General features: G+C 38.8%; 1 protein-coding gene across 2 annotated transcripts in view; it reads left to right on the top strand.

Moving 5' to 3' along the window:
* The first annotated feature begins 1,098 nt into the window (after positions 1 to 1,098).
* The window catches only part of ccdc50a (coiled-coil domain containing 50a), a 167,988-nt gene continuing 145,136 nt past the window's right edge, over positions 1,099 to 23,950 (top strand). Inside the window, exon 1 of one of the 2 annotated variants that reach the window (XM_051922248.1) lies at positions 1,099 to 1,359. In XM_051922248.1, coding sequence (XP_051778208.1) covers positions 1,311 to 1,359 — 49 coding nt within the window. In that variant the 5' untranslated portion in view covers positions 1,099 to 1,310. The remainder of the gene's footprint in view (positions 1,360 to 23,950) is intronic. The other variant, XM_051922250.1, reaches the window with a different exon arrangement.

The following is a 23,950-nucleotide window of genomic DNA, read 5'->3' as shown; positions in this document are numbered from 1 at the left end:
AGCATGCGCTGATACAGCACATTGCCGCACCCACCACATGACAAACTAACTCAGGATCAAGATTAGGGCCCAAGTGCAGCCATGCAATGGGTGACACCTCAGCACCACACTAGTTCAGATGGAGTGGAACAGCATGAGTTTTTTTTTATGGTGGCTGGAGTGCCAGTTCTGCCACCAACCCCCAAGTTTTTCCCTGCAGGTTGGATTTCCAAGAATCAAAGAAGAGAAAGTTAGGGACTTTCCGGTGAGATGTCATTGTACGTTTAGCAGTGATGGTGCTTAAAGAAAGCATCTTCTGCTGTGGAGGAGTAAGAGAGAGAGAGATGTGAGATGAGATGTCTAGCACAAGTGACAAGACAAGAGAATATCAATGCAAAGAATCACTAAAAGAGAATTGCAGAAAAAATAACCAAGATGTAACAACAAAAGGACAGTCCCAAAACATGTTCAGTAACACTCTAAAACAAAGAAAAAAACAGTAGTAATGTCATACTGGATCATCTGAAAAATGATTGAATGAAGGCTAAAATCTTTCAGAAACGTGTGCTGTAAATTAAGTATTATCACTGATATTTAACAGTGACAAATGTTTAACTAAATGGCCTATAACTACCAGGGCTGCACAAAATCCACTATTATTTAAATTTCTATTTATACAAAATTACCCCTCAAGTACAAATTTGTAGGCAAATCCTACAAGAGGATATGCAGTTTGTGAAAACTGATTTCATACAGTACAGTTCACAAGATAGTCAATTAAAAAAATAAAGGAATTCGTGTTATTTTTAGATTTTAAAGGCACCACCACCTGCATAATTTGTGTCATAATCCTTCGGGACAAGTAAAGTACAGTATTACCTATCGACATTTCAGTTATGGTAACATACAGCTTATGCTTTGTTAAGGAATTTTTGTCCATCTGAAATTAATTTTAAGATATTCAGAAATGTTAATTTGGATTGGCATAATTTTATGCGTATTCCTGTAGTGCGAGTAGTTTTGAAGCGGGAGACAGTTGTAGCCCTATCCAATGGGCAAGCGGGCGGGCTTTACACACGTTAACAACCTCGCGTGCATTTTGGCCTGTGTCGCACCCTGTACATCGCTTTCGTCGACTTCGCTTTGCTGTGTTGTGCCGCAGCTTATCGATTGTAGTGAGTGAATGCTGGTTCTGTGTTGCAGAGACTGAGCTGCCCGGTCAGTAGGGAAGGGCTCTTCGAGGTTGAAAGTAGCAGAGCTAACGAAACCATTCTTCTGACTGGATTTTTTTTTATTTTGTATTTTAACACTGGGTGATCCGTATTGGAAACATGGCTGATATCAGCATTGATCAGAAAAAACTCCCGGGAGTGAAAGAAGGTGAGTTTGTGTTTGTGTAAAAGAGAGAGAGAGACACACACACACACGAAGTGAGTCAAAGTAAAATATACATGTTTGTGCGTTTTTAAGTATTTGTCACGTACAGCTCTTCTTACGTTGAGAGGGAAGGTGATAAACTGGTGGATTTCATAGTGTGTGCGTAGAGAACAAAAGCAAACGAAATAATGTCGCCTCCGCGACAGTTTCGGAATTGTTATGTCAATAGTCAACTGGCGTTAATTTTTTTGCCAGTTAGACTGGAGTTTACTGGTTCATTTGACTGTCAGCATGAAGTTTATTGAATCGGCACCAGTGGTACAAATTACGTCACCTGCTTAAAATCCTGAACAAATCGGGGAATTTGGAGCTCACTTGCATTTGAGTCTGCTAGAGGAGCTTGACCCCTTTGCATGAACTGCTTTTGTCTATTGGGGGTATTGTCAACCCCCCACCCCCACTTTAGGTGTCAACTCGCGCACAGAAGAGAAAGGATTTCCTTGAAAAGCTGAGGTTAAATAAAGGCAGTGATGTATCTAAATACGAGCAGATGGGGGCGTGTCCATGCGTCTCCTATAAGAGCCACCAAGGCCTGCCAATTGTCACAAAAATGCACGTTTTAGGGTCACGTAAGCACAAATAATGTTTTCCCCCAATATCCCACTTTGGTGCGCTGAATTCAAATGCCTTGTTCAAGTGCGTGTCGGTATTTCCTGCAGTTATGAGTCGTGTAGTTTGTGAATGTCTCTTGCCTCCCCACAATGTTTGGTGATTACATAAACGTTTATAAGGTATTTATAGTTAATGTAGGAATATGTGCTGCTCTTATTTTGCCTCTGTTTAAAATGTGCAACTCCCAGCTTCGGCCTTGTAGGAATTACGTTCAGCCATTCTTGATACTTTGTAGAAATACACCATACGCCCCCCAAACGGGATTAGTTTTTATTAAGGTGCATAGTAATTTTTTGTGACCACGATTGGAATTGTCCCACCATGTTTAAAAATTTATATTTAGAAATCTGTTTTTTTGGGGGGGGGGGGGGGTATTGTGTTGTTTAGAATTGTGTTTGTTTTGACTATCAGCAAAATATGAAGCTATGTATTCATCTTCCTTTTTCATTGAGCATGTAGTGAATAGTGGCATTTCATGTTCAAGTTTTTGAAGTCCTTTGGCATTGAATGACTTATCTTGTAATTTTATATTTTAGCTACTCATAATCAGCGTAATGTTTTTTGTGTTTATTTACATTTCTAAGGTTAATATTTGAGTTTTGACTAATTTCCTTGACTGTGTTGTTTATATTTTCTTAACACTTTTGTTGCCAGTTTATTTTAAATGAAGAATTATTATCATACTTTTTTTAAGATGGAATTTTTATATTTTATGTATTTCTTGGACTAAATTTGTATTTTATAACCTTTGTCCTTGTTATTACATTTCCACTTAGCCAAACACAGCTACAACACTATCATTAAAATTGCAGACGATTCCAACTTTTAGGCTTGATAACCAAAAATAATGAAACAGCTTGCAGGGATGAGATTTACCTGCTGACTCAGTGTTTCCAGGCCAATAATCTCATCCTTAATGTCAGCAAAACCAAGCCGCTAGTCAAAGACTTCAGATGGCAGACCACATTCCCATCTGCCTTGGAAGGGATGCTGTTGAGAGGGACAACAGCATTACATTTCTTGGGTTGAGCATCAGTGATGAAGTGAAGTGGGTACAACACATTTGGTCTTTTGTCAAGAAGGCTCTCCAGTGCCATTAGTTCCTCAGAGGCCTGAGGAAAGCTCAGATTTCTCCATCTGTTCCTACTAACTTATAGTCTATCCTTACTGTCTGCATATCATCCTGATGTGGCATCTGCTCAGCTCAAGAACATAAAGCACTGCAGACAGTGATGAAGGCAGCAGAGAATATTATACTGGCACCCAGCTGCTTTCTGTTCATGACATATGTAATATGTACTGGCTTAGAAAGGAAAACAGTATTATTAAGGACCTTGGCCATTTGGTAGTGTCAATTTTCTCACTGCTTCCTCTGGCAAATAGTTCAGTCATTTACATTCGCACCTTTAGTTTTAGGGACAGATTCAATCAATAGGTCTGTAGTAGTAACCTCCCTGAAGAAGGGTCCTCAGTTTCTTCAAATTCTTGCATATTGTAATCAGTTCAGTTAGCCAATAAAATTTGTCATTTTGCTTGACTTCTCATTGAATCCATGGGTCTTAAGATTACTAAATTGTCGGTAATAAAACCAAATACTATATGTATTCTTCCATGCAAGATTATTGAGCAGCTAGTTATAATAACAATACTGCACATATTCTTGTATGTATACACAATATATGTATACAATTACATATTTCTGTGTGTGTGTCTTTTTGTCGGTATTGTATTATTTCTGTCTCCCTGAGGGAACATGGTTACTGTACTATGTACACATGACAGTAATCTTAAACTTGAAAATAGCAAACCAGTATTAGCTAACAAAATGAGCCTCTCTAATGCTTAATATATATATAATATATATACTGTATGTTGTTAGTATTTAATTTGTGAACTGAGTGGCTGCTGACTTACTTTTTTAAAATCCCCAGATTTTCATCTTAGTTTTTATAATTCTTGTCAGAGTTGTCCTGTACCCCACCCCTCTTAAAATAACAGAACATTTGCAATTGAGAAGGGAAGGTGACTAGAGCAAGGCTGGAAACAGATGGTGAAAACATTTATAGTAACAAATTAAATAAACAATGGAACTCAGCCCAGTAAGAGTAGTGCAGCCACCTACGACAATGAATTACATCAGTGATGAGCAAAATTGGCAGCATGCATGGGGAAGCAGTTGGTTGTCTGCATTTACCCGATGTATGGGTTATGTTAGAGGCAAAATTCAAATGGGTTCCGAATAATGCACAATGTCCATCTCTACACTGGGGATATAATGCAAATTTGGTTATATTTATTTTTTAGTTTACTTCCACTGACATAATCAGGCTGTCTATGCTCACAGACTGTGTGTGTTTATGTATGTATGTGTATGTATAGTATGTATATCCATAGGTCTGACCGCAATCTGATTATTTGGGTGGTTATCTACCAGATAATGCTTGTGGTTGGACGGCCAGTCTGCAAACATCCTCCATGCCCTCTCCGTTGCGAGAAGCAGATCATGGACATGTCATACAGTACCTGCCAAATAATAGAAAGAGTACATGACACATGTGTCCCCCTAATTGGGGCTCATCAGACGTACGCACCTTTCCTTCTCCTGATTTTCACCCTGTCAAGTAAGTGAACGACGTGCCACAACACACTGTCAGAGGTTTCGCCTCAGGCATGGACATCTGAGGTTTGATTCCAGTAAGGGGATGCAAAGGTGCATATACCTGATGAGCTCCAATTAGGGCCCAATATGTGTTGTGTACTGTTTGTATTATTTGGCAGGTGCTGTATAACATATATATATATATATGCATGCACACACGCATATATTTCTTAAGACATTGTGATATTCTAAGTAAATAGTTTCTTAGTGTCATAGGTGCTAGAGGGGATGCTGTTGAGAAGGTCTTTGGGTATATAGTCTTTGGGTATATAGTCATTAGGAGTAGGCAGTAAAATAAAGTAGTATGTAGCCGTTTTGTTTTATATATCAAAATGCGATTATAAATCCTGGAATATACTGTGACTAGAAGACAATAAAGTACTTTTACATATGGTTCTTTATGTAAGTTTTTTTTTAATTAACTGTTGGGTGGTACTAGATGATTTAGAAACAAAAAAAGTTGGCAACAATCATTTGTTTGAAACAGCTATTGTATATTTAACAAGTATTTCCATATCCTTAATATTAGTAAATTACCTTAAGCTTACTATGTGTCTAAGATAAAGAAAAGGATCTTAGTTAGGAAATACTGACTAACAGATCAGTTTCACATATGACCACACAATTTCAGGTTGACTAATCAAAACTAAAACTTAACCCATTTGCATTGATTGTAGTCTTGCAGTATTTTTTATGAAAATAAATTTTATTTTGATAGTTTCACTTCACTAATGCAGTATATTGTGGGCATAGAAACATTTAAGTCAGTTGTAAATGCAGCTAGTTATCATTGCAATACAAATGAAAACAACTGAAATTGAATATTTTGTTTATTAAAGACATTTCCTTATGGCAAAATATACAAATAGCACAGCATTTATCCCCACATTGAGTCCTGACAAACCTTGGGCACTATAACTAACAGTGTTCTCCCCAGACATTTTTTCCAGCCGGGTGGCATGAAAAAGTAGCCGGGTGTGGTGGGGAAAATTAAATGTGCACTATTTTTATTAGTTAAGTATTATTAATTATTTTCCAATGCTCAATATGACTTCCTTTTTTAAGGTTTGACACTTGTGCCAGAATATTTTTATTAAATTTAAGAAGTATCCAATTCAGGATCCCGCATGCCTTATAAATTTTAAATAACAATTGCTATGATATAAACCAAGAGGCACAACTATTGTTGCTGTCGGGAAGAAAAGTGAAAACAATAGAAAAAAAAAAATATATTCTTCAAAGCCAACTTGCATATGCAGAAGGTGTCTTCAGTTAAATATTTATTCTTCTTTTCTTCCTAGAGGCCCAGTTGTTTGCAGCTTTCCCATAATCAAAGTCCCCAGGATCTGGGCCCTCCAAGGAGATCTGCATGAGATTATTTAGCGTGCTTTGATTCGTGTGATTTCTCAAACAAGTCTTGATCCTTTTAAGGGCAGAAAACCCTCTTTCACATTCAGCTGTGCTCACTGGGATCACTAGCCCAATATGAGCTAGTTTGGCTAAATTTGGAAACGATTCTTTGAGCTCTGATGTCATTGCCATGTTTAGTACAATCTGTTTTGGACTGGAGTCTTTGTATGAATGACTTCTGATCATTTTTGACGCAACTGTCCATTCTTGCCTGCTGCTTTCATATTTTAAAATTGGAGGGCTACCATTTTTGGAGTAATGATAGAAAAGAATTTCAGCAGACTCACTTGAATCATGAGTTTCTGCATTGAAAACTTTTGAAAAGCTGGAAATAATTGGCATGTCAGGGAATCTTGCATCTAGGTGCTTGACAACTGTCTCTAGGTATTTATCATATATTGCAATTTTGAATGACATTACATCACTCTGGTCAGATCTCCACATTGTTATATACACATTCTTCTGTCAGACAGTGATGGAAGTCTTTAAAAATATCTCCTAGGAGTGTCTTTCAACTCCATGATGGACAATTTTGTGGGAAGCAAAATTGGCTCAATTTCGGAAGGATTGACATCTTGCCTTTGCCAAGCCTTAGATAAGTTGGACAACAAAGATAATACGTCTGAAAGCATCATCAGAGAGGAAACAAAATTGAATGTTTAAATACATTAGCTTAATCCTTCAGCTGTGAGGTCATTTCGTTCTGTGGCTTCTCTTTCCAGTGCAGCTATGACACTCATCATACACTGTCGTAGTGACTGTACTACAGAGTCATGAGACAGCCATCTAGTGTCACTGGCCATTTTCAGCATAATCTGCGGAATGTTCAGAATATTTTGGATTTCCGTTTAACCAGCCATCCTAACTGAAGAATTTTGGAAGAAATAGAATAGCTGCCCTAAGATGTTACTCAGTTTTGTTAAATAAGGTACAGCAGCTGTTGCTTGGGCACTTGCAAGGGCCAATTGGTGGTTTACACAGTGGTAGTTGACCAAGAGTCCAGATGTTTTATCTTTAAGCAGTTTTGCCACACCTTTCTGTTTCCCAATCAAAACAGCCGCCCCATCTGACCCTAGTCCAACCAGATTAGCAGTTTTCAAGCCTAGAGTGTCCATAGTCTCACTCATTGTGTTGGTTATAGTCTCAGCTTTGCCATCAGTCATATTGCGGGTTGATACAAAACTAATTCTGACCTCTTTAGTGACCTGGAAAACATATTTAATGTAAACTAGCCAACCCACGGCGTAGCGTATGCCACATAATTATGTATTGATGGGTGAATACTTCCTGAAAGACACAGTTATCCAAATGGGGTGGGTTTGAGGATACTACTGTAGGCGAATGAAAAGATGGAACTCTGGAGAGGGCAACATACAATTGTCCGTGACTGAAAACTGGAGGACCGCCGTCGCGCCTCCACCTCCCAGAGTGAGGGACGGGGCTGGACGGTGCTCGGGGGGAGAGGGTAAGGACGCCTATTCCGCCCCCTCCGCCCCGCCCCCCCCGCCATTCTAGTCTGTTGATTTCTTAGTCATCTCTTAGTCATTGTTCAGTACGCACTGCCTGCTCATGTGCCCGCCCCCAACTCCTCACCTGATTCGCGTTCGTCTGTGTACAGTACTACATGCACCTGTGAGTCATGTTGACGTTTCATTTTCCAAACACCGCCTCAGTCGCTTTCGTCTCTGCTACAGTCCACATGCACCTCTGAGCCACGTTGACGTTTCATTGTTCTTTTCGGTTCCGGCTGCTTTTCTATATATAATCCACCAAGTCACCCGAACATGGTAGTAGCGACAGGGGGGTGTCACTCATGTGCCCACCCCCAACTCCTCACCTGAGTTGCTTTCGTCTGTGTACAGTCCACATGCACCTGTGAGTCACGTTGACGTTTAATTTTCCAAACACTGCCTCAGTCGCTTTCGTCTCTGCTACAGTCCACATGCACCTCTGAGCCACGTTGACGTTTCATTGTTCTTCGCGGTTCCAGCTGCTTTTTTATATATAATCCACCAAGTCACCCAATCATGGTAATAGCGATGGGGGGTGTGTACAAAGGGCAGGGACTTAATCAGTGTGAGCGTATGACCCACACTTACTGGCAATTCCTCGCCACTTGTCCCTCTAAGAAGTTGGACGCCGACCGCTCGGGGGTCGCGTAACTATTTAGCAGGAGGGAGTTTCGTTCATTATCGGAATTAACCAGACAAATCGCTCCACCAACTAAGAACGGTCATGCACCGTCACCCACAGAATGGAGAATGAGTTATCAATCTGTCAATCCTCTCTGTGTCCGGACCGGGTGAGGTTTCCTGTGTTGAGTCAAATGAAGCGAAAGGCTCCACACCTGGTGGTGCCCTTCCGTCAATTCCTTTAAGTTTCAACCTTTCAACCTCAGCTTTGCAACCATATTACCCCCGGAACCCAAAGACTTTGGTTACCCAGTCGGCTGCCCGACGGGTCATGGGAATAACGCCACCGGATCGCAGTCGTCATTGTTTATGGTCGGTACTACGACGGTTTGTGATCGTCTTCGAACCTCCGACTTTCGATCTTGATTAATGAAAACATTCTTGGCAAATGCTTTCGCTCGAATTGTTGGCGGGCGTGGCTCTGTCTTGCGTGCGTCCTGCTTGCCATGGGCTTAGTGAATTCTTAGAGTTGGTGGGCGTGGCTCTGTGAGTTGTCGTCGTATCCCATGGTCTTAGCGTTGGTGGGCGGGTCTGTGTGAGTTGTCGGGCGTGGCTATGTCGTGCGTATCCCATAGTTGTCTTGCGTGCCCTGTCTGCTTAGTGAGTTATATATACAGTAATCCCGCCTCGATCGTGGGGGTTGTGTTCCAGAACCCCCCGCGAAAGGTGAAAATCTGCGAAGTAGAAACCATATGTTTATATGGTTATTTTTATATTGTCATGCTTGGGTCACAGATTTGCACAGAAACACAGAAGATTGTAGAGAGACAGGAACTTTATTCAAACACTGCAAACAAACATTTGTCTCTTTTAAAAAAGTTTAAACGTGCTCCATGACAAGACAGAGATGACAGTTCTGTCTCACAATTAAGAATGCAAACATATCTTCCTCTTCAAAGGAGTGCGCGTCAGGAGCAGAGAATGTCAGAGAGAGAGAAAAGCAAACAATCAAAAACCGATGGGTGCCGTTTGAGCTTTTAAGTTTACGAAGCACCGTGCGGGAAGCATGTCGCTTGACAAAGCAGCTGCAAGAAAGCCCAGCAAGGAAGGGAGCAATGTGAAGGTAGTCTTTCAGCATTTTTTAGACGAGCGTCCGTATCCTCTAGGGGTGCGAACAGCCCCCCTGCTCACACCCCCTCCATCAGGAGTAGAGAATGTCAGAGCGAGAGAGAGAAAAGCAAACAATCAAAAATCAATAGGTGCTGTTTGATCTTTTAAGTATGCGAAGCACCATGCGGGAAGCATATCGTGTGACAAAGCAGCGACAAGTAAGCCCAGCAAGGATGGGAGCAATGTGAAGGTAGTCTTTCAGCGTTTCTTGAGGAGCGGCTGTATCCTCTGGGGTGCGAACAGCCCCCATGCTCACAATATATTTGAGGAGTTTTATTTAATAAGTAATACATGCTCTGATTGGTAGCTTCTCAGTCATCTGCCAATAGCGTCTCTTGTATGAAATCAATTGGGCAAACCAACTGAGGAAGCATGTACCAGAAATTAAAAGACCCATAGTCCACTGAAACCCACAAACCAGCGAAAAATCTGTGATATATATTTAAATTTGCTTACATATAAAATCCGCAATAGAGTGAAGCCGCGAAAGGCGAAGCGCGATATAGCGAGGGATTACTGTATATAGATAATTAATTGTTTTACAACTGAGATGTCTGTGGTTTCATCACACAGAATACTGAAAAAAATTTTCAGCGTGTATATTTTCCAGTATGTTAGACTTTATTTCTGATGCTAAGACATCCAGCAGCTCTTGCATTATTCTTTCAGAGGTGTAATGTGCATTTTTACCAACATTGAGATGTTTTAAAAAGGAACAACCCATTTCTTTACAGTGTTCCAACAGCTTTTCAAATCATCATTTTTTGCCAACCAGTACATGGATCTGAAAGCTCCCACAAAGGCATCTCTCTGTAAGTTATTTAACACAGATACAGATCTTTCAATTTGACCGATTCCAGTTTGCTCTTGTACATGCTTTCCTAAAAGGTCAGCAGAAGACTCTATGTGCATTTTACCTTTTTCATGGTACAGCAAGCTTTCTTTTCGAATTCTTGTGCATGGTACGTTTGCCCAAGGTATCTCCCTCCTTGGGGGTGTTTGTTTGAATATTTCATGCACAATGAGTACCACATACCATTTTCTTTGACCATTAGCCAATCAAAATCTTTAAACCATTGTTTGTTTATGCCAGATAAGCAGTGGTCAGATTTATCAATTGGCAGAGTGTGTGCTGAAGAGATTTCCCCTGATGGACCAACCTCTGCAATGTCTGTGTCTGAAATTGCCATATCAGGAGTTGATGCTGCTCCTTCATTAGTTTGTGGCGTCTGTTTTCTGAAATAACTGAGCAGTGTTGTTTTCCGGACACTTTTTTTACTCATGTTGGTAAAATGCTTGGAAAAAATGAAAAGTACCTATGAATAAGACTTTTGAGTGGGAAAGTGGGAGCCTGTTGGATATTCAATGCACACTTGCAGTACGGCAGGACAAGATATGAACAAAAAAAGGAATGGCAGATGGGGTCACTTTGCTCATACTGAGGGTTTTGTTAAATATAAAAATGGCAGAGGGAGTCACTTTAACAGGAACCACAGTGAGTGCTACAAGGATTTTTGCACACACAACACAACTAATGCTTAACCCTTAAACCTCCTGAACCGGCTATAGTCGGTTCCCAATGCAATTTGCCAGCACGCTGGAGCCAAGTATATTCGTCAAAGTACATTCGTTGAACGCTGCAACCGGCTAAAGTCGGTTTCCAGTGCAATTTGGAAGCACGCCGAAGCCGAGTATATGCGGCGACGTACATTCTCCACAACCGGCTAAAGTTGTTTCTCAGTGCAATTTGCCAGCATGCCAGAGCCAAGTATTCGGCAACATACATTCATTGAACGCTGCAATCGGCTATAGACGCTTCACAGAGCAATTTGCCAGCACGCCGGAGCTGATCAGTCAGTGCCGTATATTCGTTGAGCAGCCAGCTCATGACCACTGCCGGCCCTGGCAGAACTGCAGCCTCACTGTCATTGGGATTCAGCCGCTGCACTAGACTAGCCTGCATGCGTCAGCGGCAGCCAGTTCAAGCGCAGTTGGTTCGGTGATTTACTGAATTTCATCAATGGCGTCAGTTGCACCTTGTACATATAATAATTAATTGTTGCAATAATTTTTTTTAAAGGTTTTTACAGTTCATTGGCACTATACAGACTGCACTGACACTGAGAACAGAGATGTCACATCCTGGTGCCCTTTATCTGATATCTGACAGGCTGGTTCCACTAGTCTTTTTTATTTTATTATTTACACTGACTCTGCATACACTGTAATCCTGAATGTTAACAGAAGGTGTTATGTTATAGAAGGTATTACAAACCTATATCACAGCAGTCCTCCTCTTGCCTGCCCGCCTCCCCATATTTGCTTGTGAACTCCGCTCCACCTCATCCCTGCTGTTAGCTTGTTCAGCATCCAGTGTTCGGCAACACCCCGCCCTGCCTCTCCCCTTGCCACTTGTGATCCTGCTTCTAAAATATTTGCCCACCCGCCCGCTCGCCCGTTGCCATCTCTGCAGATCATTAGATCTGCCTGTGCCTGTAGATCTGCGGCTGTCATCTTGCAATGTCATGTGAGATGACAGCCAGGCGCTCACCTAAATTAGCCAGGCACTAGGGAGAAAACTGACTAAAAAAGGAATTGGTGAATACTCCCACATTTCCAGTCTAAATTTAAATGATTGGTTAAATTATAACAATGAAAGTGAAATACCTTAAGAAAGTGTACTTTGACAGTCTAGTTAAGGTCTCATTGTAATAGAATGTTACCTATGGTGCATTTTGTCATAAGTTACTCTTTAGCCTGAAAGCATAGTAGTCATAGCTTTTACCAAAATGGGATTTATTTAGAATTTCATTAAGGCGGTTTCTGTGCTGGGTTGGGGAAAAACATGATTGAAATTTCTTGTAAACGTGGTTCTAAAAATAAAGCTGGAGTTAGAGGGCTGTATGTTTTTCTCTGATTTCAGAGAAAAGTATTATATTTGAAAGTGGATTCATTTTTAAAAAAATTTTTGGTCTAGGTGTTGTTTTTGATTTTTGTAATAAAGGTCCAGAAATTTGTTAATTTTAGAAATCAATGGTCTTTTTTTTTCTGTTGCTAAGTTATATTTGCTATGATGGTTTATGTGGACTGATATGCTGTGATCCATTTGTACTAAATACAGATGCTGACAGCTCAGTCATCAGTTATTTATTTTAAAAAATTCTTATTTTAGCTTTTGTTCTAAATAATATACAGTGGTGTGAAAAACTATTTGCCCCCTTCCTGATTTCTTATTCTTTTGCATGTTTGTCACACAAAATGTTTCTGATCATCAAACACATTTAACCATTAGTCAAATATAACACAAGTAAACACAAAATGCAGTTTTTAAATGATGGTGTTTATTATTTAGGGAGAAAAAAAATCCAAACCTACATGGCCCTGTGTGAAAAAGTAATTGCCCCCTTGTTAAAAAATAACCTAACTGTGGTGTATCACACCTGAGTTCAATTTCCGTAGCCACCCCCAGGCCTGATTACTGCCACACCTGTTTCAATCAAGAAATCACTTAAATAGGAGCTGCCTGACACAGAGAAGTAGACCAAAAGCACCTCAAAAGCTAGACATCATGCCAAGTTCCAAAGAAATTCAGGAACAAATGAGAACAGAAGTAATTGAGATCTATCAGTCTGGTAAAGGTTATAAAGCCATTTCTAAAGCTTTGGGACTCCAGCGAACCACAGTGAGAGCCGTTATCCACAAATGGCAAAAACATGGAACAGTGGTGAACCTTCCCAGGAGTGGCCGGCCGACCAAAATTACCCCAAGAGCGCAGAGACGACTCATCCGAGAGGTCACAAAAGACCCCAGGACAACGTCTAAAGAACTGCAGGCCTCACTTGCCTCAATTAAGGTCAGTGTTCACGACTCCACCATAAGAAAGAGACTGGGCAAAAACGGCCTGCATGGCAGATTTCCAAGACGCAAACCACTGTTAAGCAAAAAGAACATTAGGGCTCGTCTCAATTTTGCTAAGAAACATCTCAATGATTGCCAAGACTTTTGGGAAAATACCTTGTGGACTGATGAGTCAAAAGTTGAACTTTTTGGAAGGCAAATGTCCCGTTACATCTGGCGTAAAAGGAACACAGCATTTCAGAAAAAGAACATCATACCAACAGTAAAATATGGTGGTGGTAGTGTGATGGTCTGGGGTTGTTTTGCTGCTTCAGGACCTGGAAGGCTTGCTGTGATAGATGGAACCATGAATTGTACTGTCTACCAAAAAATCCTGAAGGAGAATGTCCGGCCATCTGTTCGTCAACTCAAGCTGAAGCGATCTTGGGTGCTGCAACAGGACAATGACCCAAAACACACCAGCAAATCCACCTCTGAATGGCTGAAGAAAAACAAAATGAAGACTTTGGAGTGGCCTAGTCAAAGTCCTGACCTGAATCCAATTGAGATGCTATGGCATGACCTTAAAAAGGCGGTTCATGCTAGAAAACCCTCAAATAAAGCTGAATTACAACAATTTTGCAAAGATGAGTGGGCCAAAATTCCTTTAGAGCGTTGTAAAAGACTCTTTGCAAGTTATCGCAAACGCTTGATTGCAGTTATTGCTGCTAAGGGTGGCCCAACCAGTTATTAGGTTCAGGGGGGCAATTACTTTTTCACACAGGGCCATGTAGGTTTGGATTTTTTTTCTCCCTAAATAATAAAAACCACCATTTAAAAACTGCATTTTGTGTTTACTTGTGTTATATTTGACTAATGGTTAAATGTGTTTGATGATCAGAAACATTTTGTGTGACAAACATGCAAAAGAATAAGAAATCAGGAAGGGGGCAAATAGTTTTTCACACCACTGTACAGCAGAACTTTATATGTTTTTGTTCTAAATTAGTGTAGTAATTAGAACAGAAGATGCAGAGGAATTCCATAAAATGTTTAATTGTATCAGTAAGTGCAGACTAGTAAACATTTTGGTTTTCTTACTACACTAGGGGGCTCTGCCCCCTGCTCGCTTCGCTTGCCAACCCCTTGTGTTGGGAAATGACAAAGAGCGTGATGTATGAATGAGATATAGAATAGTGTGAAGGTGTAGATGATGCAAATAGAAAGCAAACAATAAAGTGTGTGGCATAGTGTAAAGGTTTATTGGAAAATTTCTTTGTACACGCCGTTTAAGTGTAAAAGGTAATTCCAGGTCAGAATTTGTAAGGTCAATGAAGATGGTCATTGTCGTGATCAGAGTGAACTTTGTCAGAGCTTAGAAAGAGTTGTGTCTCTCCAGGAAGTAATGCAATGACTTGGGTATTTATGTTTTCCACATTAATATTTTTTGGACATAATATAGTGCGTTGTGTTAAAAGGGGCATTTGGTCTAATGAGATTGCTTCTCTGTAACTAAGTCGTCGCAGATAAAGGCTTGAGGAATTGTAATAATATCTGGGTGAAGTCTATCTGTATTGGTGAGTGTACCATCTCCCAGTTGTAATAACCAATTGTTATGATCTGGATCTGGACATCGCATGTTTTGTACTAACTGTATCTTTTGAAAGCAATGCCAATTGTCTGCGTATTTTAAGGTGCACTGAACAATAGCCGAGCGCATGGCATGTGGAACAATAGCTAAGCACTGTCTAAAATCTCCTCCTAATAAAAAAACCTTTACTCCAAAGGGAATATTATTATTCATCAACGTTTGTAGAAGTTTATGAATGGTGTTGAGTAAGTGACTGGATGACATTGTACATTCATGAATAATTAACAGTTTTGCAAGACGGATGTCACGTGCAGTGCTACTGTTTATGTTCATAGTGGATAGCGATTTGTAGGATCTAATGCAGTTCATAAAGTTTTTACTTTCAGGTACATCGTTAGTTAGAAGGTTCTGTGGATATTCAGGATATGAATGTAAAGGAGGCAGTCTAATTTGACCCATTTGAGAACAACGTGTAAATTCATTACTTGTATTGCTAGTTGTTTCTTCAGGGAAGTTAAGTGAATGACAATGGTTGCAAATGACATACATTAATCTCAATGAATTTTCCTGAATAGTGGACTCATTATTGAACGCGTTGTCAGCTAACGCAAGCGTTTAGCAGGTGTCTGTCGTTGATGTCCGTGACGTGTATGTTTTGCTTGTGCCGTTTGAGAGGCGCGTCTGTAATGTTTGGTGTTCTAGTTAAAGAAAGCAAATAGCATAAGAAGCCCATTGTGAATCTATTTTTTTTATATTTAATTGTTAAGTCAATTTCACAGAGGTAGCCTTAAATTTGGAACAAATGTAAAGAAAAAGAAGGAAGAAGGAGGGAGAGATTTGGAACACTAAAGCATCTGGAGCAATTTTTTTCAGGTCAGTCTCTTTCGTGATCCCTGCTGTATTTTATCAGATCAGGTACATTCATCTGAAATGTACAAAGCACCTATTGCATTTGCCATTTCCATCTGCCTGTCCAAATGAAACAGATCGGCTCCAAGTGGACCAATCTTATTGAAATTCACCCTACTTCTTCACGAAAATCTGTCTGAAAAGTTTGATTTTCATTGAAATATCTTGAATACAGCGTGCTGTACGAGCTTCTGAAATTTCAAACTCTCCCATAGAAAACCGTTGTTGAACTTTCAGGCTTGTCTATCTTAAAACAGAGAAATGTTTTGTGAAAGTTCAGTTACAGATCGATTTACTGCTTCAAATTTACCTTGATAGAGGTTATTCAGTGTGAGTATTTTCTATATTTTCCACATTTGCTTGTCACACAGCCACTCCTGATGGCTAAACAGATTCCCAATGCAAGTTACTTAAACACTAGAGTAGTTGTGTGTTTAAGGAGTACCATGACGCATCAAATGATGTTATATCACGTACATGTTTTGAGATAGTTGAAGTTTGTCATTTAAAAATACAGAAAGCAAGACTCCTAATTCTGGCTTATGGAAAAAGTATCGTCCGTGGGTGAGGCCTTGATTTACAAAATACTGTCTGATCCAGGTTTCAGTCAGAAAATATAGATTAGACATTACACAAAAATCAAGTAATTGCACTTAATAAGATTATTTTCTAATGTGCTAATGTTTAACAAATATTTAGAGTTACTTTTGTTTTGAAATTAGTGCTATCATGATTAATCAATGTAATTAACTAAAAAGTATAGTCAAATTGTATTTTCTGAATCGGCTGTTTGTCCCTGCCCCTCCCCTTCATTGTGTGCCAGAATGCTAAGACTCTCTGTACTGTTTTTGAGTAGGCTAATCATGGCAACAGCTGCACCACATACAGTGGAAGAAGGTTCCCCGAAATATCTCTCAAAATTCTCTTCTGTGTGTATTTCGCCTGAAAATCTCTGAAAGTGGTTGCTTATTCATTGTGTGGCATTTCACAACAGTGCTTGCTCAATATATAAACACCTGAAGAAGAAGTATAGCACAGGGCAAGTCAACGGTGCCAAAAATAATCCACTTAGACTTGGTTAGCTGTTCTACAATAGCTTTTTTAGTGTTGTGAAGCTGGTCAAGTGGAGAAATTCATGCTAGTGATTAGCGTTGCGAAGAAAGTTAGAACCACTGTATTTCTTTTCACTGATCAGATAAATTGTCAGCTAAGTGCATTTGTCAGTTAGCACCATTACTTGTGAGTGCACTAAAGTAAAATAATGATTCAGTATATAGACTAGCTAATTATGATAAAACTACCAACTGCATTCAATAGACTACTCTGTTTCAGTCAGAGTTGCATTTTCACTCCTAGCCAGATATTTATGTCGGGGCCTGCAACTTTTAACTCTTTAACGGTCATCATGTGGATCTGAAAAAAAAAACTTAGCAACGATTGACAAAATTAAGCAGCAATAACATCCTACAGTATATTACAGTTATTTTTACATATTTTTTTCAGAACATTAATTATAAATGTTTCATATTTATTTATAAATTAATCACGTTCAATAGACAATCAGGCTGATGCTTTTTTTTTTATATACACACATAGTGCACCTAACACAGTTGTTCCAAACTAAGGAGTTTGCGGCACAGCAACACGCAGCTGTCCACTCGCGGATAGCTGCTGCTGAAAAATTGGCATTTTTGAAGAGACAGTTTGTATTGCTGTTTAGATTGCCAAATGTGCAGACCATACAGTTCAATAAAATCCTGAGTTAAATGCTAAAAAGATATGAAAATTAGCATGTCTTAACTAAGATGGTTCTGCGTTCTTTGCACATTCTCAAGTTAATGCAGAGAGGTTGATGACCTTGCGTCAATGGACAGGCCTTGTGATCCCTGTCAGTTGACATACTAGTTGCCCTAAATGCTGCTTATGAAGTTTTTGACGGTATGAAGAGTTTTCTCCATTTCTTCTCTTTGCCTCCTCTTTCTGAAACAGATGGCTATTATTATTGTTGTTTTTTTAAGCAGAAAACGTTTCCAGTGAATTCATTTGCATGTTACACAGAACCCTTTCCACAGTATTTTAAGGTTTATTAATGAACACTTACTTACATGGTAACCTATTAAATAGGACTTTTAGTAGGTTGCTTTTGAAAAAGTGAAAAAATGGAGTTAACATCAAGAATTAAAATGAGCAAGTGCTTGTTACTGTTTTTATTAATATTAAGTAAATATTTTAATGTGATGATGACAATAACAACTAGAAAAAATGCTTGTTGTGTTGTCATTTCCTCTACAGAACAAAGAATAAATCTGTACCAAAGTTGGCAGTGCAAAAGTGAAATGTTGCTGAGAAGTTTAATTTATAATTATTTAATGTTCTGCAGTTGCCGATGTATAGAATATTTTTTTTTTACCTTGGTCTTCTCTTCGGGAGATATGAGTTGCCCATCTCCTGCAGTATTATTTCAGTTGGTACTATTTATATTTCAAAAACATAATTAAGCTGCTTTATGCCAGATATGCATGGCATCTACTCAATGTTCATGATGTCTATGAATAACATCTCAATTTAATATGGATCCAGTATAACACTGGTCTAAAAGAAATCAAAAGCCTAATTATTTGGCCTTATTTCAGGTTGGACTGCAAGTTGTTAAAGCAAGTCTCTTGTTAATTAAAAAATATCGCTTTTTACTTTTAGACTTTTTTGGCGCTAGTGTTTTATTAATAACAGTGTTGTTTTGTTTGTCTCCTTGTTAGTTATTGTAGTTGTGTTTATTCAAATCCTGATGTTTTCAGATTTCAGTATATTATCCAATAAATATTCAAATACAGCACAAGTACATGTGCTTGTTTGAGTTAATTAAACAAAATTGTTAGATTAACCAGTTAATTGATAAAATATTTGATTATTTTTTTGCACATTAATTGTTTTGTGGCACATCTAAGGTAAATCTTTTTACTCAAATAAATTAAGGCTACATCCACACTACTACATTTTCATTTTAAAATTGTGTTTTTAAAAGAAAATAATCTCCATCTATGCTAGCATTTTCACATTTTGTTTACGTGTTTTCATCCACACTAAAATGGACAAAAACATGTGATGTAGTCATCCATCTATACTGTACATGCGCGCAGCAACAGACATCTTACTCAAAACCATTGAATCATGAAGGGATGGTAACACCACTGGACTTGTAATTTATTGCAAAACTGTAGCAACCAGCCACTTTATGGGCTTTTGCATATTTTCAATATTCATACTGTACAAAACACAATTTTGATGCATACGTGTAAGGTGAGGAACACCGCAAGTGCCAAGGAAGGCAACTCTTTGCTATACTGGAATATAGCTATAATTGTAATGTATTAAGTAGAGCCTTCAATTACACCCAATATGGCAGTACAGCTTTGCAGAATTTTTCAGATTGCCATCTGACTTGGTTATCTTTGTATGTTGCTTCCTGTAACAGGCTTTGTGTATTTGGCTCACGGTTAAAGACATGAATGTCAGGGATACCACTTATGTGTTAAACTTTGTCTTCCTTTAGCCTTCCTGCTACTGGAGCCAGAGGAGCTAAGTCTGTATCAAAAAGCATTTAGTGTTGTTAGTGGTTTTTAGTGCCGCTAATCTGTAACTCACATGCTTTATTTGTCCTTTTGTTGAACCTTTTCTGATTTTTACTAATGACTGCACTATCAGTGTGAATAAAAAAAAAAAACACATTCAACAGTGAATCAAGGGATGTCATTGTGTCTTACTGTTTTTATTACTAGTTGGAAATTAGCTCTTTATTTAATCAGGCTTTGTTTAATTATTGTCATGTATTGCACACCCAAAGTTAATATGAAAATAATGATTTTTAGCAGTGTGTGCATTATTATTTTTTATGGTTTTTTTTTTTTACACACAGTAATGGATTTGTGAACTAGTCTGATTTTTAAAAACTAATTAATAAACAATAAGGAAATATAATTTAAAAAGTAGGCAATCTGCAATCAAGAAATAATACAGATTTTCTGCTGGACAAAAAACCTTATGTACAACTGTAATGGAAATGTAATAGGCTTTTTAGAAACGGTTTAATATGAAGAGCCATGTAGTGAAATACTCACATTTAAAAAGAAACAAATGATTAAATAATAAACTAATCCACTTGATGCAACACTTCTTTAAAAGCAAAATGCAGAAAAGGGAACCTGCAAGTTGTTATAAATGCTGCAAAAGAGGTTCAGAGTTCTCAAGGGGCAAACATCACTACCACGTACATTTTGTTTTAAAATACATAATGGTGTCTGTGAAACACTTTTTGACAAAAATGGTGAAGTGATGTCTTGAGATTCTTTGCTTGCAGGATCCACATCCAATTGCAAGGGGTAAGTTATAAAATTAACAAAGAATATGGTGTAGCTCATGATGAAAACATAAAGCTGATTGCTACAGCAGCATGGGAGTTAGAGTTAAGATGTGATAATCTACATATGCGCTACATAATCATAAAAAGTTAACTGAGTTACATGAGAGAAGAGTATGCTGCTTTCATATAAAGTAACAAAAAGGCAGTATTTTCCAAATGTATTTTTGTAATACATGAGTTTTTGACTCCTCTCCTCACCACCACTTCACCTACCACTGCTGCTAAGAAACATACTGTATATTGGACAATTTTCAAGACCTGAAAATGAAAGCACAATGGACTGCTGACTTTTAAAACACTATTCACAGGTCAGATAAGAGATAACAATCTTTGCATTCTTTCCTTTGATTCAGTCATCCTTTTTCTGATTGCTTTTCTAATTTAGGATTTAAGGGATTTGAGACATATCTGGGCAGTACTGGGTGCAAGGTGGGTGTGAAACTTGAATGGGATGCCCTTCTGCTATGGAGCTCACCCATGCACAGCCCACATGAAAGTGAAGAGATGAAAACAAGGAAAATCCACAAAAAAAAAAAAAAAACAACTGCTAGCTACAGTTGTAACAAGTGCATATGGAATGTGGAACAAAAATGCTTGTACTGTTCCATCTGTTCATTCCAAAGTAAAATTTAATAAATCCACATTTGACAAGATATTTGTGTCTCAGTTCATAATGCTGCTTTAAAGATGAAGCAGAGCACTGTAATACTGATATTTTTTTTAAAGAAAATTTTTACTGAAATACTAGAGCCAACATTTTAAAGAAAACATGACACATTTTAGCAAAAATTAAAACAACCTATTACTTTGCGTCCTCCCCACCACCCTTTAACACAACACAACACAACCCAACCCTGCCACAATTAAGACAAGAAAACGGCGAAGAGAGCAAAGGAGCCTGTATGGAGTAGCAAATGAGGGAACATCATGGGATTTATATGTTTATGTTTATATGTTACATTAGTAACAGCAGAGATGCATGGTTAGTGGGGCTGCTGAAACTACGAATGTAAAATAAAAAATAAGGTTTAAATATTCCAGTTGAAAATAAGTAAATATTCAAATATACAGTATTCGAACTTAGGTTAACAATCCTGGGCATTATACATACAGTGCATCCGGAAAGTATTCACAGCGCATCACTTTTTCCACATTTTGTTATGTTACAGCCTTATTCCAAAATGGATTAAATTCATTTTTTTCCTCAGAATTCTGCACACAACACCCCATAATGACAACGTGAAAAAAGTTTACTTGAGGTTTTTGCAAATTTATTAAAAATAAAAAAACTGAAAAATCACATGTACATAAGTATTCACAGCCTTTGCTCAATACTTTGTCGATGCACCTTTGGCAGCAATTACAGCCTCAAGTCTTTTTGAATATGATGCCACAAGCTTGGCACACCTATCCTTGGCCAGTTTCGCCCATTCCTCTTTGCAGCACCTCTCAAGCTCCATCAGGTTGGATGGGAAGCGTCGGTGCACAGCCATTTTAAGATCTCTCCAAAGATGTTTAATCGGATTCAAGTCTGGGCTCTGGCTGGGCCACTCAAGGACATTCACAGAGTTGTCCTGAAACTACTCTTTTGATATCTTGGTTGTGTGCTTAGGGTCGTTGTCCTGCTGAAAGATGAATCGTCGCCCCAGTCTGAGGTAAAGAGCGCTCTGGAGCAGGTTTTCATCCAGGATGTCTCTGTACATTGCTGCAGTCATCTTTCCTTTTATCCTGACTAGTCTCCCAGTCCCTGCCGCTGAAAAACATCCCCACAGCATGATACTGCCACCACCATGCTTCACTGTAGGGATGGTATTGGCCTGGTGATGAGCGGTGCCTGGTTTCCTCCAAACATGACGCCTGGCTTTCACACCAAAGAGTTCAATCTTTGTCTCATCAGACTAGAGAATTCTCTTTCTCATGGTCTGAGAGTCCTTCAGGTGCCTTTTGGCAAACTCCAGGCGGGCTGCCATGTGCCTTTTACTAAGGAGTGGTTTCCATCTGGCCACTCTACCATACAGGCCTGATTGGTGGATTGCTGCAGAGATGGTTGTCCTTCTGGAAGGTTCTCCTCTCTCCACAGAGGACCTCTGGAGCTCTGACAGAGTGACCATCGGGTTCTTGGTCACCTCCCTGACTAAGGCCCTTCTCCCCCGATCATTCAGTTTAGATGGCCGTCCAGCTCTAGGAAGAGTCCTGGTGGTTTTGAACTTCTTCCACTTACGGATGATGGAGGCCACTGTGCACATTGGGACCTTCAAAGCAGCAGAAATTTTTCTGTAACCTTTCCCAGATTTGTGCCTCGAGACAATCCTGTCTAGGAGGTCTACAGACAATTCCTTTGACTTCATGCTTGGTTTGTGCTCTGACATAAACTGTCAACTGTGGGACCTTATATAGACAGGTGTGTGCCTTTCCAAATCCTGTCCAATCAACTGAATTTACCACAGGTGAACTCCAATAAAGCTGCAGAAACATCTCAAGGATGATCAGGTGAAACAGGATGCACCTGAGCTCAATTATGAGCTTCATGGCAAAGGCTGTGAATACTTATGTACATGTGCTTTCTCAAATTTTTTTTATTTTTAATAAATTTGCAAAAGTCTCAAACTTTTTTCACGTTGTCATTATGGGGTGTTTTGTGTAGAATTCTGAGGAAAAAAATTAATTTAATCCATTTTGGAATAAGGCTGTAACATAACAAAATGTGGAAAAAGTGATGCGCTGTGAATACTTTCCGGATGCACTGTATGTTGTGTAATTTTTTTAAATTGATGTTCTATATTTTGTCATCATGCACTGGATGCACTGTATGTATATACTGTGTGTGTATATATATATATATATATGTGTATATATACATATATATGTATGTTCTTTGTCTTCACTGCTTAACCCTGGGAGGCTTTAGTTTGCTTCCTAAGATATGATAATCTCTGTGTAAAACACTCAAAATATTATGCTTTAAGAGTAATTTTTGGCAGTGTTTCTTGTCTTGCAACCTTGGTTAATTGCTTGTCAGTAATCACCAGCAGTAACATAGTGGACGATGTGTGCCCCTTCCAACAATTTGAAGCATGAAACATCTACTTGAGCTCTTATAATTTTAAAGCATGTGTTATCAAAATATGGCTGATTTCTGTTGAGGTTTAAAACTTATAAATCTGATCACAGTTACTTCATTGTTTTAGTCACAATGACACAGTTTTAGACCACATATAGTATATTTCTCAGCAGGTTTAGACATTAATATTTGAAATGAGATGAAGCTCAGAAATAGCAGAATACATTGGCTTTTTCTCCTGATCGAAAACCACAACATTAAGTGGGTATGTCATTAGGATGCCCCTTTACCGCTGCGCATGAGGACTGCATCAGTATGATTAAGATGATTCCCAGGAAAGACTGGAAGAATCATGTCTTTTGGCAAATCTTGAAGCTTCATGAGTTTTTTTTCACAGCAGTTTCTGGATAAGTTGTTAGCAATAACATGGCCTGCTCAGTCTATACAGAGATGTTGATACAGCAGTCCATAAAAGGAATTGTGAGTGAAGAGTGAAAGTGAGTAAATAAAAAATGCTGATCATTTTTTAGGGAACTAATCATGTGCAGGTGCAACACTTTTTCGGAACCTATCTCCAAGTTGTTTGTCCTGTATTTCAAAAATCTGGTCACCCTGTACAAGGTAAGAAATTCACTCCCCACATTATAATTATTGTGGCCTTCTGTGAAATTTATACTGTCATTTGTATTGTTTGCCTTAAACCAGTTTCATTTCCTAGTCATTTGAGCAATTTTAA

Source organism: Erpetoichthys calabaricus, chromosome 2 (assembly GCF_900747795.2).
Source record: "Erpetoichthys calabaricus chromosome 2, fErpCal1.3, whole genome shotgun sequence".
NCBI classification, from domain to species: domain Eukaryota; kingdom Metazoa; phylum Chordata; class Cladistia; order Polypteriformes; family Polypteridae; genus Erpetoichthys; species Erpetoichthys calabaricus.
The sequence above is the reverse complement of the archived record's forward strand: the minus strand, read 5'-3'. Positions and strand labels throughout refer to the sequence as shown.